Below are 11,060 nucleotides of genomic sequence, written 5' to 3'. Positions count from 1 at the left end.
GTGGATCCCAAACTTTCAAAATAATGTAATCTTTGGCAAACAGCGAAGGGGAGCAGAGCAGTAGCTTGAATCCCATGGATGCATGTAAATTGTTTGAACTTGAAAAACTGCTTCTTTTTTTATCAGCATGCCTCTTTTATCTCCACAGAAAAAATACAAATCTCGTAAATTCCCTTGATAGGTATATGAACAGCTTTTATTTTCAGTAGAGTATCTTCTTTAATTGCTTTTACGTTAAGTTTGCAATCATCATATCATCATAGTTCACCCACAACCAAAGTGCCAACCCACGTAATGCCCACCGTTTTTAAAACCGTGTTCACAATTAATGACTAGTTGCGGTGGTCGTTAGAAATTCTATTTTGAAGAGAAACCGGCAATGTGTAGTTACTTTTTTGTTAGAGTTACCGAAAACGAACGGCCACTCGTTACGACAAATACATGCGACGGAAATACGTCACTACACAAAGCATTGTGGTAACTTGTGTTTTTTTGCTCTGCTGACGAACCACTGCCAGCTGTCATAATTCAGAGTAAACTGTCTGCCTTCTGGGTCATATTTTTGCCACTGTTTCGCTTCTTCCAGGTATTTTCCCCACGGTATGCGGAAGTTCTTGAATTTGTAGCTGTAGGCTGTTTATAATCGGAACTTTACATATTTTATTTTAGCTATATGTAGCTGGTAAATGTCGGCTAGCTAAAGTTGGAGGAACAGACAGCCCTGAAGCACACTAATCATCTGTGGACTTGTTAGGTTTATTACTTCACTGTGTGTTTGTAGATAACAGTAAAAGTGAAACCAAGAAGCTACAGCATTTACAATCTTCCACACGTCTATTTCCTGACGCTGTCTCATTGCAGGCACACTGATAAAGACATGAATGTTCATTGATTTTGCATCAACTCTTCATCTCTTACTCAGGCAGAATGGGTCGTGGCTATATAGTTGAAGATGCTGTGGAGAAGTATCTGTCTAAACTATGTGAACAACTAGCAGGTCCAGTCACTGGCCTCCTTATTGGACAGGTGAGGTTATACACTAACATCTGTCTTGCACCATGTGTAAGAGTTTGCCATCACTCACTCCACTTACATTCTGATCATACTGTAACTGCACAACAACATGCAAGCTATAGTGTCAAAATGTGTTGAGGATGTGAATTAAATGTGAACAAGTGTCATATAAAGGATTTGTTAAGTGTAATATTTTAGTTTTCATATTTTTATTTACATTATCAATGAGAAAACTATTTGTTTATTTAGTTTATTACCATTCTGTCTTTCAACTGTCAGAAAACAATGACAAACGTACACTTTGTCTGACTAACTGTCCAAAGACACTCTCTCTCAATAGTGTGCTGTGTGTGAGATAAAGAGACAGTAACTAATATTAATCATTAAAAATTTCAGAGCTCAGCCCAAAGGGATTTTGTTGTCATGGCAATTCGAACGCCCCAAAGAGAGGAGTCGACTGCAGCGGCTGGAAACTCTGTCGACAAGGAGTTGGTCACTGAGCACGCCCGACAGGTAGGCAAAGAGGGCCGAGGCTCTGTTACAGTACATACTCATATGAGCACAAAAACACGAGTTAAGATTTACTGTGTGATCACTCAGTGTGTGCAGAGTTTCTAGAACACACTAGGACCTCATATGATGGATAAATATAAACTAAAAAAAAATCAATAACAAAGACATTAACTTGGTTGTAGTAGTTGTAAAATGCACACAAGGACACAACAGAGTCACAAATCTTATAACAGCACAAGATAAGGCTCTCCACACCAGAGTTATAGAGGCAGGGTTCTACCACAGCAGACAGGACCTGAGGTGCAGCTGTGCAAAGATGCCCCTAAGAAAGCACAAAGCAGAAGATTATCAGATACAAGCTGGGGCAGCTTACACTGAGAGGTGCAACCAAGTGGGTGGGAGAACATACAGGAACATCTGTGCTAAGTGAGGGGTAGAACTCCTCGAGTCCAAATGGGACAAAACAGTGAAGGTGGTGCAGAAAAACAGGGCTAAGATGGATAGGACTACAAATTCCAGACTGACAAGCAGCTGCTGGATCACTAACCGGACATAGTGAACAGTCAACAAGCAGCAGAGGAGGGCAGTTGTGATAGATTTGGTAATCCCAGCTGACAGGAACACTAGGAAGAAGGAGCATGAGAAGATTTAGAAGTACCTGAAAGAGCAGCTGCAACAGATGTGGAAGGTGCAGTCTGCAGTGGTCCCAGTAGTAACAGGAGCATTCAGGTCTGTCATCCCCAAACTGGGAGAAAGGCTCTAGCAGATTCCAGGTGCAACATCTGAGGTCTCTTCTGTGTGGAATAGTGTCATCCTAGAAACAGCTGAGATACTGTACAAAACCTTCAAATGCAGAGAGACTTTGAAACCTTTCTGGAGTGTACAGTTTATATGTGTTACTGGTTTCCAGGTGTCCAGGATGCTGCCCGGGGGCCTGTCTGTATTAGGAGTCTTCATCATCACTGATACAGATGCCAAGGACACACTGACCACACTCCGACAGGTGAGTCGTGTCAACACACTCTTAAAAAAAGCACCCTTACAACATCCTCAATCAGTGGTGATGTGTGTTTAAGCCCAATAACTACTATCTGATCACACCCTCAGTCAGTTCCAGTCATTTCCCAAAGCACGCAGCCACGTTTTAGTTTTTGTAATATTTTGCAGAATGGTTAGACTTTTCAAAATGAACAGCTGATTAAAATTCAGTGGTTCACCTGCAAAAAGACACGCTTATAACTCAAAGTAAAGATGATTTGGCTTGTTTGGATCGCATTATTTTGACATGTGTTGCACCATCTGTTAGTTCTAGAGGCTGCCATTCTGTTTGAACCAGTGATGTAGCAGCAACGTCTTCTACTCGTTTCCCCTGTCTCTTTCTCTGCTGCTCACGTCAGCACCATCTCCTCCTCAGTGTGCTATTCCTAAAACCTCTACTCTAAACCGTCATTCTGTATAAAGTGATATTGACTTCTAATCAGAACTCTTCTTCATCATATTCTGTCTCTGATTCATTAAATGCCATTTTTTTCGTGAGACTTTCTGAGTCTTTGCAAAAAAATCTTTGTAGACCAGCCAGTACAACTCAATAAGATACTACATTAATGTCATAGTTATTTGTGCTTTCTGTTGAGTTTTAAGCCTTTGAATGCTGTATGGTAGGAGGAACAATGCAGTTAAATATTGCCGTTCTACTTGCGTGAATTTGAATGTATGAATTGTAAGCACACAGAATTTTGTGAAGGCATTTTTAAAGGTAAGGACCTTAAAAGCAAGATAATCCATTTTTGGCCACTAGGGGGCAGACAAGTCTAATAAGCAGCTGAGGGATACACAGCCATACCATATCCTTTACATTGTTTTGACTAATGTGTTCCCCAACCGCTGCCTGTTTATACATCCAGCAGATTCAGAGCAACGTTAGCAATCATTTGGAGTCCAATAGTCACTTTTTGTTTACTGGTACATTAAATAAATGCTTTATCTAGAGCAGCGGTTGAGGTATGAAGCTCTGGAAGGACATGTAGACATCAGTGTGTTCTATCTATCTGATCCCAGTGTGTGTTTGTGTGTGTGGGTAGCTGGTGTTTGCAGTGGAGAACCTGATCTCCTCGGAGCACCTGTGGAACCCTGCAGACGACGACGTCACAGACTGCGTCACGCTGCACGTCAACCCCAAAACCAGAAAGTATCCTTTTCCACAGCCTTGTCCTTGTCAGGTAGCTGCCAGATACTGTGTGAAGATGTTCTTTAACCCGACACAACAGAACCGTTTGCAGAACCTTCGACGTCAAAGACCCCAAGGTTAGTTTGTGACGTTCATTTCATATTGCCTTCAGAAAACACCTTCTAAGTGCCTTATGGCTTCTAACCCTTATTTTAAAAATTGCATTTGACATTTTTCTCATTGAAATAATCACAGCAAAGGAAAACTGGTATGTTCTGAGGTAATAAATATTCAGCCCTTTTAGAGAAGTACTCCTAAGATCTATTTAAATTCTGAATATAGGATCTGATAATTGTCCAGGCTAATGATCAGTCAATAGCATTACTTCACTGTATCTTTATAGAGCTGATAGTTGCTTGCTGCTATGTAAAGGTTGTATTTATGTTCAAAATCTCATATTTAAAGAATCCTCGACTTGATGTGATGTTCAGATCCACATATGCAGTGTTGAGCTGTTGTCAGTCACATCAGCGTCCTTGTCTGTTGCAGAGCACGGCTAAACCTGCAGACTGGAGGTACCAGTCAGGTGTGTGTTCCTCCTGGGCCACGGTGTCATGCTGTCTAAACGTAAACCTGTCAGTGCCTCTACCAGACAACAAAACCAGTACAGAAAGCATGGATGAATGTCTCAAGGTTAGCGCACACACATGCAATCACACACACACTCTTATGCATAAATCCGTCTGTGAGAACTCCAGCTGAACTGTTTTATTATCACTCTGTGTTTCAGGAGGGACTGACAGTGTGGGCACACCAGATTGAGAGCGGAGTTTGTCTGATTGATGGAAAAAAGCTGCCTGAGGACTCAGAGCTCACAGCAGGACAGGTTGTATGAATAAAGCACATTGAATCTTTTTTTTTTTTTTTTTTTTTTTTTTTATGGATGGGCTGCAAGGTGGAGCAGTGGTTAGCATCGTTGCCTCACAGCTAGAAGGTCGCCGGTTCGCATCCCGGTGAGGACACCCGAGATCTTTCTGTGTGGAGTTTGCATGTTCTCCCCGTACAGCGTGGGTTCTCGCCGGGTTCTCCAGCTTCCTCCCACACAGTCTAAAAACATGTTGAGGTTAATTGGTGATTCTAAATTGTCTGTAGGTGTGAATGTGAGTGTGCTTGGTTGTCTGTCTCTAAGTGTAGCCCTGTGGTAGACTGGTGACCTGTCCAGGTGTCCCCTGCCTTCACCCTAAGTCACATGGGATAAGCCAGTAAAGTAACTCTCAGTCTTACTATGTGAGTGTTTTAGTCCTATTGTCTTTATATATATAATGATGATATAATGAGTGGAGCCAATGTGCAGGAATGAATGTGAGACGCTGGATAAATACAGACCTTGACCTTCTCTGGGCTGAAAGAGGTTAAAAAAACATCTCCACCATAGACCGCCGTCACAATAACAGATTATCTAGATTGTATCAAAGCCAGAAGTGTAATTCTAACCCACTGTGTTTCTCTGTAGAGGAGGAATGTGAGACAGACGTACACAGCTCAGCTGCTCATCACGCCGGTAAGAGACACACCTTACCCACAAAAGTAAACAAAACCCCATTGTGTTTTTGTAAGATTTTTGGCAAAATAAATCCTCTTAGCTCGAATGAAGCCACTAAATCAAGTTGTGTGAGGGTGCACAAGACTGAGGACGCTGACTCTCTGTGCGTTAGGATGGCCAGAGGTTGACAGATGTGGTCCAGCAGTGTGGAGGCAGTGTGTCGGTCAGAGGAGCGATCCACAGCAGAGCTTTTCTACACAGCAACAAACCCAAAGCAAAGCTAGCAGAGAAGGTAAGGTCTTAATACGGTGGACAAAGTCAAGTGAAAGTGAAGAAGGATTCATCATTTTGTGATTTTAACCTACAGCTGCTGAAGAGGGATGTGGTTTCTACGGTGGCCACGAGGGTTCACATGCTGCTGGAGGAGCTGCTGACATCCGGAGAGCAGGACCAGGGCAGCAGCAGAGACAAACAAAAGACAGGTACAAGTTCAGCAGGGTTTGCTTCACCAATCATTTGCTTCTGGCTGGAGATAGTTGAGGTTGAGGTTCAGGGTTGTGGGTGGGTTCAGGGTCAACCAATCCCAGCAGAGAGGCAGGATTTACACAGTGATAGGAAGAGCTGCAGTAGAAGCTTAACTGTAGGCAGAGGCCTACCTTCCTCTACAAAACACAGTTTACCGAGAATTCCCTACAAGCGCAACAGTGCAGGGTGAACAAGAAATAAAGATTCATGTGGAAAGCGAATATAATTCTGTGAAAATTACGGACCGTGTCCTCTGTATGTGACTGCAGCAGGATCGTTCCAGCTCAAATCATCAAATTTTTTAGAACAGTTTCTGCTCTAACATCTCTAATTGGGCCGACATTTTTATAGCATAAAATATGGATATTTATAAAGATATTTGTGAAATATTAGCGTCAAATGTTAAATATTTTTTGAATTTGTTTTTAAAAAATGCCTGTCGACCTTGTTGAAACTCCACAACTCTTTTCTAGTTGGATTAGATTATCTACCAGTATCCTTCTAAATGTATCTGCTCACTTGTGTTGACTGACATTACATCTTTAAGATTACAAAATAAAAAGGCTGGCTGAAAAAATAGATCTCTGTAGATGTAAACAAGCAGGAAAAATGCAATGAATTACGGCCTTGGAAGGTATTAAAAGTTACTATATGTATCAGGTACTTCCTCTTGCCTGCTAAAGGCTCTAATGTTAGTTATAAAATGTTTTGGTATCTTACTCGTTATTCCAGCCACCCATTTACTGTAGCTTATTCAGGGCCAAGTTTGATTATTTTCAATTCATGCAGTTAATTATAACGTTGGGAGTTACTGTCATATACTGCATGCCAGAAAAAAATGACTTAATAATATATAATTTCCTTTCTACTTTCATACTTCGGCTGGTGTGGTTATGATACTGGTGCTACGTTGCATTATGTGTCAGGATGTATTGTACAAATAAACATCAGCATATGATAAGATGTAAGTTATACAGTTTCTTATTGTACATCCTTTTGTGTTTATCAGTGTCTTTACTGTCACTGTCTATTTGTGTAACCAAATATAGAAAAGAAATGAGTACATCTTATTTCCCTGCTTACTCTACAGCAAGATTCAGCAAGAAATGTTTCAGGTCAAGTCATTTCATTATTATGTTCTTAAACTTGTCTGTGTGTTTTTCTTTCAGAGCAGCTCTGCCTCCCTCGTCGTATCTTTTGTCCTGTGAAAGTCACCGGGCCAGTGTGTGTGAGCGACTACCAGTTCAGTGACGAGGGTTTGCCAGAAGTGATCGACCGGCTGAAGGAGATGCTGGACATCGACGCAGCCGAGGAAGATTTGGACACCAGGCAGGAAGTGGCGGCTGAAGTCATAGAGAGCAACGTTACAGCAGGTGAGTAGTTAACAATGGCTAATGCCTTAAATAATGCCAAACTTAGCTTCTATTTTGACCATATGGTCCATACGCTATAAGGAAGAAAAAAAAGTGTTTTTCTTTGCCAGTTTTAACAGTTTTTTGTTTTTTAATTCGTATTATAATCATTATTAACACTTCACTGTTATTTTACAGATTTTCCCTGTTTTGTTAAATTCCAGATAATAACTAGTAAAATTACAGAATAAGGTGTGAATTAAAATGTTAAGTCTAAAAACACAGGCAAAAACTCAAAACCATTTTTCTATATTTAAATCAGTCAAAAAATATCACCATATGTTAAGGACTGAAAAATGGAGAATTTTTAAAACTGATATTTACAAGTTTACTCTGGTTTGTTGAAGTATAGATAGCATCTAGTAAAATAGAAGAAAAATATTAATTTGCATGTTGACTGTAAAAAAAATAAACCAAGAAAGACCAAAACTGTAGAAAAAAAACCCCATTTGCATCAAGAAACTGTTTTTACAAATTGTAATTATACAATGTGCGACCATAACATTACACCAGTTTGCTGTATTTAAATGAGCTAAAAATATATATTTTATTTTTTTTTCAAAGTAATTTCTGCTATTTTTACCATTTTGACAGCTTTTGAAAATCACTGTATGTCAGTTTTTCTGTGTATTTTTTCTTGCACACTTGCTACTATTTTTTTTTAATGTATGAAATGCATTCATCATATATGTGCTTGTACCAGTCTTTTATCTGTAAACCATCGTGACATTACTAGCTGTCCTTTTTTTCCTCTGCATCTGATGTTAAATTACCTAAATTGCTAGATTATAAAAACGTAAAATTGCATCAACTCTTTCTCATAAAACTATCCTAAATCTATGGATATTCAAATGTTGTTGAAACGTCCACTCTCAGTGAGTGTCTACAGCAGGCTTCGTGTTTTGACATCACACTTGCATCCGATTGGCCCCACACTGGTTGTGAAGTCACAAAATCCTGCTGTTCTTTACACGTGACAAAGTGAGAGGTGAATAAAGCTCCTCCTCCTCCAGCATTTGTGAAAACAAACTCTCGACCCGCATCATTCAAACATTACTGTAGAGTCACTGTTTGCTCTGTCTGAAATCTGTAAAGACAAACATTTCTGTTGTTTAGTGTCACGCTCTGAAAGACTGTATGAGGGAAACACGGCATTGACACTAAACTAGATCACATAACACGGACTGTTTTTTGCTAGAAAAACCATAGTTGTTGGCCGTGTATACACTTAAACCAATCTCAAACTGTTTTTCTATTCCAAGGATTTGAGACAGATAAACATCCCCGTGGCAGCAGTGCACTGGAAAGATAAATCTGCGTACTTGTATCCAGAGTAATGAAGGCCAAAGTAATGTTGACTTCTTATTTCACACCGTGCAGGCATTAGCAATGTAAATGAAATGTGATTTTCACCAGAGGGGATTTTTAAAATACACCACAGAGGAATGATGATAACTAAAGAGCTGTAAGTGCAGCCTGGTGGTAACAAGGTTTGTGCAGCTGATGTGATTTATCTCATTCTCCTTCTAACCAGCTTTGAGCCTCTGAGGTTTTATATTACTGTCGTTTATGAATTGTGTGTTTTGTGTATTTCCAGAGCCCACTGTGGAAACTGTTAAAGCGCCAGAGGCCAAGAAAAACAACTACATCGGTAAAACACCTCACAATCACCGTTAAGGCATATTTAATATTTGTGTTTGTTTTCATTCAATCCTTTTCTCAGCTTGTTGAATTAAACCTGTTGTGATATTATTATTATTATTATTATTATTATTAATAATGTAAGCACCCAATCTGGCAATAAGAACATCAGCTGCTAATACCAGAAATATTTAGCACTTGTTAGTTTGGTACCTACAGAAAAAAACGATGATTCACATGCTTGTGTGAGCACTGATCTGATTCTCGTCCTCTTTCTTGTGTAGGTGTTGCCATGGCTGCTGCTGCCGCTCTCCTTGCCACTGCTGCCTCGATGCTGTACCTCAATGACATCTAAGGAGTGTGCACACACCACAATAAAGTGTTTTGTTTTGAATATGTCTGTCAAGTGTCTGTTTAGATTTCTAAGAGAAAAATCCATAATTAATGAAGTCGTCATGGGAATAGACAGTACAAACACAGCTCCAAACACACACAGCTACATAAATGAACATAAACTAGATTTAACATTTTAACATTAGCCAGAAGTTAAGTTGGTTGCTAAAGTGCTAAAGTTACTGCGTTTATCTCGTTTCTTTTTTTTCAGAAAGTTCAGCTTATCGCGCACCATAAATCAGAACAGCCTGTCCGTGTAGTTTCCCAAGTCCTGATCTTAATTAATATCAAAAATCTTAAAGTGTTGAAGTGAACAATTAATTGAAATATTATCAAAAGTCCAATATCTAAATCACAGGAGCTGCAATTTTTTGATAAAGACAAAATGTGTCACAACAAACCATTATTAATGAAGCATTGTGGTGCTACAGTGACGCCTCAAACTACAAATCATATCCTGTAGGAGTGAGGGAATGGGCTTGTTTGGTGCCGATTGCAGCAAAATCACACTGTGTGGGGAAAAAATGCCAAAATGACCATAACCACTAAAATTGTGACTCATATTTCTACCTTTTTTTTCTTTGTTTTTTGCACATCATTCAGCCTTAGTGTGGCTTTGCAGTCCTAAACAGTGTTGCATTAAAATCAGTAGGGATTGTGGAACCTAACAGTCTATTCATGAAGTGTTTTTTTTCGTGAAGTAAAGAGGAATGGGGAGTGAAAGAGTTATTTTGCTGCAGTGATGTAGAAATGTTCTCAAGACATCACTGCATCACTAATTCCGAATCAGTGGTTTAACCAGAGAGGGCAGCAAAACACTGTTTGAGTCTGAAATCAAGTTACTATTTAAGCTTTGTACTGCAGTGTCAGTGCCAGAATATTATAATCAGAATGGCAAATCAGTCATCTAACAGTAGCCTTTTATGGAGCCCAAGCGTCTGCAAGATCACAACCTGGCCCACAGAACTGTGACAAAGGAGGGAGATACACCATTTACCAAAGTTTAGAAAATGTTCAATTTCGGGCGCCCCTATAGCTCATTTAGTGGAGCAGGCAACGCATAAACGGGTTGTTGTTCCCCAATGCAGCGATCGTGGGTTCGACTCCTGCTCATGACCCTTTGCTACTGGTTTCTCCACATTCTTCTCTCCCCTTTCCTGTCTATCTCTGCTGCTCTTAATAAAGGCAAAAGGCCCAAAAACAAAAAGGAAAATGTTCAATTTCAACATATAAACTCATGGAGCAGAGGAAAAATTAGTTATATAAAATATGAAAGTACAAAGAAAAACTAAAGCTGCACAGCTGAAAGGTCAATGAGACGGGTGTGCCAGGAGCAGCCAACACTTCATAGACTGGGAGCACTGGGCCCAGGTGTTCCCAGTTGGGACCAGATGAACCCTGCTGCACTTTCCAGTCAACAAAGTCACATGCAGACAGAAGGAACTGACAAGAAAATGGAAGCAGTTGCCACAGTGCAGTGGATGTTTCCTCTGTGTGGAGAATAAAATGCACAAGAAGAGGAAGAGAGAAGTGGTCTTTGAGACAGAAAAGAAACCTGGTAGACACATATTTATGTCTGTAAAAGGAGGGGGAAGCATGTAGGACTGCCCTCCCTTCTCTCAGGTGGAGTTTGAACCTGTCAGTTTACCGTGGGTCACTGTTTGACTTGTCCAGAGCTCAAGTGCAATGCACCCAGAGTCCTGCTCAGCCCAGATCCGCTGAGCTTTGACCCTCGGAGAGTGATAACAGCTCTGCCTGCCGGTGCAGCTTATCAACAGGTCGGTCAGAGAAAGGACGACGTTTTAAACTTAAAATCTGTGGTCTGACATCTCTGTTAGGGAGAGGAGGAGGC

At 40.3% G+C, this 11,060-nt stretch overlaps 1 protein-coding gene across 2 annotated transcripts; it reads left to right on the top strand.

The window, feature by feature from the left end:
* The first annotated feature begins 488 nt into the window (after positions 1–488).
* Positions 489–9,211, top strand: odr4 (odr-4 GPCR localization factor homolog). Of its 2 annotated transcripts, none has more exons than XM_008299052.1 (14): positions 489–586; positions 923–1,026; positions 1,411–1,527; positions 2,438–2,530; positions 3,609–3,715; positions 3,795–3,831; positions 4,244–4,387; positions 4,485–4,580; positions 5,208–5,255; positions 5,410–5,529; positions 5,605–5,719; positions 6,932–7,135; positions 8,772–8,825; positions 9,100–9,211. In XM_008299052.1, the coding sequence occupies exons 2-14, from the start codon at positions 928–930 to the stop codon at positions 9,168–9,170; spliced, it is 1,305 nt and encodes a 434-aa protein (XP_008297274.1). In that variant the 5' UTR covers positions 489–586; positions 923–927; the 3' UTR covers positions 9,171–9,211. The 2 variants fall into 2 exon arrangements, with proteins under 2 accessions (XP_008297274.1, XP_008297273.1); XM_008299051.1 differs by having other exon boundaries at positions 489–600.
* Positions 9,212–11,060: the final 1,849 nt, after the last annotated feature.

This window comes from Stegastes partitus, unplaced genomic scaffold (genome assembly GCF_000690725.1).
Source record: "Stegastes partitus isolate 25-593 unplaced genomic scaffold, Stegastes_partitus-1.0.2 Scaffold1376, whole genome shotgun sequence".
NCBI classification, from domain to species: domain Eukaryota; kingdom Metazoa; phylum Chordata; class Actinopteri; family Pomacentridae; genus Stegastes; species Stegastes partitus.
Note: the sequence above shows the minus strand (reverse complement) of the source record. Positions and strands in the feature narration are given on the sequence as shown.